This window comes from Octopus sinensis, unplaced genomic scaffold (genome assembly GCF_006345805.1).
Source record: "Octopus sinensis unplaced genomic scaffold, ASM634580v1 Contig15529, whole genome shotgun sequence".
Taxonomy (NCBI): domain Eukaryota; kingdom Metazoa; phylum Mollusca; class Cephalopoda; order Octopoda; family Octopodidae; genus Octopus; species Octopus sinensis.
Window position 1 is genome coordinate 45001 of NW_021833776.1, and position 7048 is coordinate 52048.

Below are 7048 nucleotides of genomic sequence, written 5' to 3' on the forward strand. Positions count from 1 at the left end.
CATGGCCACAGTCAAATGACGGAAACAAGTAAAGAGTATATATATGTAATGATGTTTATGCGTTTGTATTATAGCAGAGAAACGTGAAATGAAGTGTTTTGTTCGAGAACACAGTGTGCCGCCCGGTGAAGGATTCGAAACCCCGCGATCTTATGCTCGTGAACGCAACACCTAAGGTACTAGGGCACTAGGCTATGCGCCTTCACACACAGCCACACACACACATACATATATGTATATATATATATATATATATATATATTATATATTATATATATAATATCTATATATATATATATATATATATTATCTATTATATATAGATATATATATTATATATATATATATATATATATATATTATATATATATATTTATATATAATATATATATATATATAATATATATATATATATATATTATATAAATAAATATATATATTATATATATGTAATTTGTATATTCACATTTTAGATATATACGTATATGTATATATTTATACACACACATGTATGTGTGTATATATATATATATATATATTTGTGTGTGGTGTGTGTATATATATATATATATATATACATATCTGTATGTATATATACATACATTTATATACATACACATATATGTATGTGTGTATATCATATAATGTACACTGTACATAGTTATGAGTTACTTATAGTTCAAACATTGGAGAGTTTCCAAGTAATCTTCAGAGCCTGATGATTACTTGGAAACACAAGGCATAATATTAAAACCGCTCTACAAAATATCTTCAATGTATGGAAATATTTGTAGCGCATAACTATATACTGTATGCATAAAACAATATTTATCTCTCACCGGTTGGATTACTTTTTTTTAAGCTTACCTTAACGGAAAAGTAAATTATATATTGGAAAATGACAAAGAGTATCTGAAAAAACCTCTCCCAAAACACCCTCTTCCGAAAACACAAACAGCAAATTCAACTCTAGACATTTTTTCAATTAATTTACACACACGCGCATGCACACAGACATGCACGCATATACACACACACACATGCACACACACCTACGATTAGTTCTTATCCAAATCCTGAGAGCTTTATATATATAATTTGGGTAAGGTTGTACTGTGGTTGGTACGGATATTTGAAATTGTATTTCAAGTTTGGTAACAATTAGATGGTGCGAGATGGAGGATTGGAAATTGAGGTCGAAACTTGGAATTGAAATTAAAAATTAAAACTTGAAGCCTAGAATTGCAAACTAAGAAGAGGTAAAGCCTAAAAACTCCAAAACTTAAGGGTTGTTGAACTGAAGCTGAACAAGCTGGCTTGTGTTAGAAGAGAGGTAGATGAATACATCATTCAAAATACCGCCAAAATACCGCCTGGATTTATATCAGATTTTAAATAAGGACCTGTACCTTCATGGAAATACCGACCACCACCCATATCCTCTGGAAAAAGATGGGTTGTGAACATTATTCTCCTGCGTATATTCTTCTACCTTCACTCTTTATTCTTCTATTTACTACTTTATTCTTCTATTTTATTCCTTATAAACTGTGAATTTTATTTCTTGTAAACTGTAAATTTTACTTTGTCTCTGATGACGGAATGCCCAGTGCGTAGACATACTAACCTACCGCTTGGGTTATCCCAGAAACGGCTGTAAGATTTCAAATTCGCCTTACCCTAATTATTATAAATTACTTGAGATACTTGTTCTACCTTGGTTTTGATTTTTTTCTCTAATATGATATACACCTGCTATAACGGAACCCTAATACGGATCTCTCGATCCAATCTTAGCTGTGATCTTGGAACCTGACAGTCGACCAACTATAACACTTACTCAGAGTACCTATTCGTTTAGATCACAAATGAACTAAAACCCCTCATATTTTATATATATATGTGTGTGTGTGTATGTGTGTATGTCTATGTGTATGTATGCATATATAATATATATATATATATGTGTGTGTGTGCGTGTGTGTGCGTATGTATGTGTGTATGTACGTGTGTACGTATGTGCGTGTGTATGTGTGTGTATGTGTGTATGTATGCTTGTATGCATGAATGTATGCATGTATGCATGTATGTACGCATGCATGTATGTATGTATGCATGTATGTATGTATGTATGTATGTATGTATGCATGCATGCATGCATGCATGTATGCATGCATGCATGTATGTATGTATGTATGTATGTATGTATATATGTATGCATGTACGCATGTATGTATGCACATATGTATGTATGTATGCATGCATGCTTGCAATGTTACAGACAAGAAAGTAAATTTCGAACGCAGTCTGGCTGTGAAAACAGCCGAGAAAGATTGGGTATTTACTCGGACAAAAAGTTACTAGCAGACATAAAGGCGTGAAATTGATGAAATCCTATGGACGATAACTGACGAGAATTTGACGACATTCTGTGTGTTTACCGTTCGTTCTGTTTGTTTGCGCTTTTATATATTGTGTTTTTTGACATATATATATATATATATATATATCAACAATCAAGGAACGGCCATAATAGGCCATTCACCCACTAGAAATAACAGCCAAAGCTTCAACCGCAAATAAAAGTCAATTCCGTAAACAGGAGAAAATTTAAAAAACATTTACCCTGTAATTTCTTATACGATGCACCGTTTCGTCTGCTGTTTAATGGTAAACTAACCTGATTAAATTAAATCAAGCCAATCTTCCATAGGCCCTCAGATTCTTCAGTAAGAAATAGCCACCAAGTCGGAACAGATATTTTCACGAGGCATCTCCGACCCTGCCAAGGTAATATCTGACCTACAAATTTCAAATCATCGCACTCGCGCCAAATTTATCGGCAGCAAATAAATATAAGCGTCGATTCATTACGGAATTAACCAGAAATCATAATTAATCAATATAGGGTGGCAAAAAAATTTTGTAGAATTTTTTTGTCACCAGCGGCCTAGTGGGAAAAAATTAAATAGTATAGACCTTTTAAGTTCAACATCAACAATCAAGGAACGGCCACCCTATATTGAGAATTATGAATTTTTGGTTAATTCCGTAATGAATCGACGGCTTATATTTATTTGCTGCCGATAAATTTGGCGCGGTGTGCGATGATTGAAAATTTTAGGTCAGATATTACCTTGGCAGGGTCGGAGATGCCTCGTGAAAATATCTGTTCCGACTTGTGGCTATTTCTTACTGAAGAATCTGAGGGCCTATGGAAGATTGGCTTGATTTAATTTAATCAGGTTAGTTTACCATTAACAGCAGACGAAACGGTGCATCGTATAAGAAATTAAAGAATTACAGGGTAAATGTTTTTTAAATTTTCTCCTGTTTACGGAATTGACTTTTATTGCGGTTGAAGCTTGGCTGTTATTTCTAGTGGGTGAATGGCCTATTATGGCCGTTCCTTGATTGTTGATGTTGAACTTAAAAATGGTCTATGACTATTATTTTTTCCCACTAGGCCGCTGGTGACAAAAAAATTCTACAAAATTTTTTTTTGCCACCCTATATTGATTAATTATAAATATATATATATATATATATATATATATATATATATATATATATATATATATATATAATATCTATATATATATATGTGTGTGTGTGTGTGTGTGTGTGTGTGTGTATGTAGTAATATAATATGTGACAATTATTCGGTTGCCATAATAAAACTCCGATTTTCAGATGTCGGGGCGGAAACCTCGATAACTGAAGAGATGCCGGAGCAGGTTTCCGCCCCGACATCCGAATCTCGGAGTCTTATTATGGCAACCGAATAATTGTCACATATTATACTACAGATAAATTCCTCTATTTACATAATATCGAGGTCTCCTTCATCTTTTGTTGTCTTACCATTACTATTAAATATTATGTATATATATATTTATACATATATATATATATATATATATATGTTATCTATATATATTTATACATATAGATATATATATATATATGATATATATATATATATATATATATATATAACATAAGGGACTAAAGCCATCTGAATATGGCTAGGGACAGGGCAGGGTGGTGGGGGGTGTTACTGTTGCATTTAGCCCCAGGCGAACATCGACGTCACCAGAAAGGCCCGACACCGTCACGGTCCTTTAACCTGCAAAGGGAGGTATTCCCCGATGAAGCGGAAACCACACACGGACCATGGTTTCAAGGTGTATTGCCTATCGTCGGCGTGTGGTAGGCTTCCGCTCCCTCGACGAATTCTCACTCTGCAGGATATTCATATATAGATTTTCAAGCAAAATACATTTGCTGATTTCGAAAATCTGTCGAAAGCAATATAATTCTCTAAAAGAGATATAGACAGTAACTGCTCGATAACATAAGGGACTAAAGCCATCATATTATTATATAATATAATAATATATATATAATATCTATATATCTATCATATATCATATATATAAACTACATGCGCAGAAAAACACATATATATACATGCTTGTGAGTGTGTGTGTATGTGTACATGTGTGTGTGTGGTTTGTGTGTGTGTGCTTGTGTATACATATGTGTGTAGATGTATACATGTATATATTTGCAGAAGGTTTTCTTAAATCAAAATTGTTAATTATATAAATACATATTTTCTGTTACTTATAGGTAACAAGTTTAAAGACCTGTAAAGAAGTTTTTTGTTATATATATATATATATATATATATATATATATATATATATATATATAAGCACTTTTCACTATTTTCAGGTTTTCAAACACACGTCTTGTTCGGTAAACATGTAACTGGTGTATTTTTCTGCTTTTTTTAAAACATTTTTATAGAATTAACTATTACTTGTATAAAAAAAAATTATAGTAGTAGTAGTAGTAGTTGGATCGGTGGATTGGCAGAATCGTTAGGGCATCGGGCAAAAAGCCTTGTGGTATTTGTTCTGCTCTTAACCTTCTTGTGTTCACATCAAATCTAACTTCTGTTCAACTTTGAATCAAATGTTAAAGTCGATGTAAATTTTCTAACTTTTCCCCAACAACAGCAGAGAAACAAAGTTGTACCTGTATTATAAATTACTGTTGTAATAAACATATTATCAATAACAATGATACTGTTTAACTATCAACAGCTATATTGTTTGCTGTGTTTCTGTGATAAACTATATTTTCAGTGTTTAATCATTTAAATTGCATGATTTTCTTTCTTTATTTATTTGCGTAGGTAGCCTAACATTTGTAGCATGATCAAAGTATTTGATTATGAGTCTAATTGCTATTGATTATTTTGGATGAAAGTCTAAGCTACCAGAAAATGTAACTTTTTTATCATTCAATGTTCTCAGTTCCTTTTCCTTTCACTCCTCTGGTATCTGTTAAATAAATTACCAGTAAGAGTCTGGGGAGAGGCGATATAATGAAGTACCAGTTAAATACGGGGGTCGCTATAATCCATTTGTTCCTCGCTAAAAAAAAGTTTTTACTTAACTTTCGCTTATGGAAGAAATTTAGCAGAGTCCTTAGAGCATCGGACAAAATGCCTTACGATATTTAACTATGGACCTTTCACGCTCTGTGTTCAGACCTTTCCGAAGTTAACTTTGGATTTCATCCTTCCAGAGACGATAAAAAGATAAAGTCAAAAAGTACTGGAGTCAATATCATCGACTTTTTCTATGCCTATTTTAGAAACAATTGTTGTTGTTGGTTTTGTTGTCGTTGTGGTTGTTGTTTTGTTGTTGTTGTTGTTGTGTTAGTAGTAGTAGTAGTAGTAGTAGTAGTAGTAGTAGTAGTAAAACTCAACTTACCGTCTCTTTCCGTTTCTTGTCGTCTCTGCTCTCCAGTTTCTTGCTAAGTTCTGCTTTAAATCCAGCAGTGTCCACGAAAGAGGGATCATCCTTTGATAAGACGTCCATTAGATAGGCGATATAACTCGTGGCTAGACGAAGAGTTTTTATTTTCGATAATTTTGTGTCTGACGGAACATTTGGTATACAACCACGAAGTTGAGCAAAAGCCATGTTTATGCTCTGAGTCCGTCGTCTTTCTTTTTTGTTAGCCGTGACTCTTCTTTTAATGACACGTAGCGGCCCTGAGTGTGTTTGTATGTGTTCGTAGGTGTAGGTTTGATAATCGGAAGACAAGGAACCAGTTGTAGTCAGGTAGGAAGAATCGTTGCCTATTTGTGCGCTGGCTACAGTCGTGTCGTTTCCGTTAAGCATCCAATTTGGGAAGTAATGGTGTGGTGTCGGTTCCGGTGGATATTGGTAAAAATCGTGTACCATGGGCCCTGGATGATGGTAACCTTGGTTATATCCTGTCACGCTGAGACTCATTTCTCCGATGAAATCGGTGGGGTGGGGGCTTGAAACTGGATTCTGTTTTTTTTCCGCTAAGCCAAATATTTCCTCTGTCGGATCCACAATGAAATTGAAATAAAAAAGCAATGTTAATTAAAATATTAAAACATTTATTTTGCAAGGGTGGAGGATGAATTATTCATTATCATAATCATCATCCTTATTATCAACTTTTATTATTATTATTATTGGGCCTATGGATAATTTTCAGAAATCCCCGGCACTGACAATGCTACTAAGAAGTATTGCCGATTCGGGATAAACTCTACAGACATAGAAGTGTCGTCAGCCAGGCCTGCCCGAGATGCGCGCAGAGCGACAAAACTGTTCTGCACGCCCTCGTCCAGTGCCCGAGCATTGCTGACTTGTGGGTTTATGTCGAATATCTGCTGTCGCGTGTAAGACTAATCCGGCCGCCTTCATTTCGCCCCGCCGTCTTCCTTTGGCCGAGGAGGGCAAGCAGTGCTTCTCTGTCTGGTGGCCTTAGCGATAGAGGTTGTGCAGTGGACCAAGTTGAAAGGGCTGAAGATAGACACTTTCCTATTTGGCCAAACCCTCATCAACATTTTCAAATTCCACTTGAAAAAGAAACAGAGAAGAAAGGGAAGTACTGCCACTCAGCAATTTTGTCAAAAGGTGAGTGAATGTAGTGCGTATGGCTCGAGTGAACTACATCAAGGTTGGACGAAGAGGAGAGGACGGAGAGG

At 34.6% G+C, this 7048-nt stretch overlaps 1 protein-coding gene across 1 annotated transcript; it reads right to left on the reverse strand.

Moving 5' to 3' along the window:
• Positions 1-5780: 5780 nt before the first annotated feature.
• LOC115230415 (heart- and neural crest derivatives-expressed protein 2-like) lies at positions 5781-6416 on the reverse strand. Its single transcript, XM_029800612.2, has one exon. It carries the CDS (start codon positions 6315-6317, stop codon positions 5781-5783), a length of 537 nt encoding a protein of 178 aa, XP_029656472.2. The 5' UTR covers positions 6318-6416.
• Between the last annotated feature and the right edge of the window lie 632 nt (positions 6417-7048).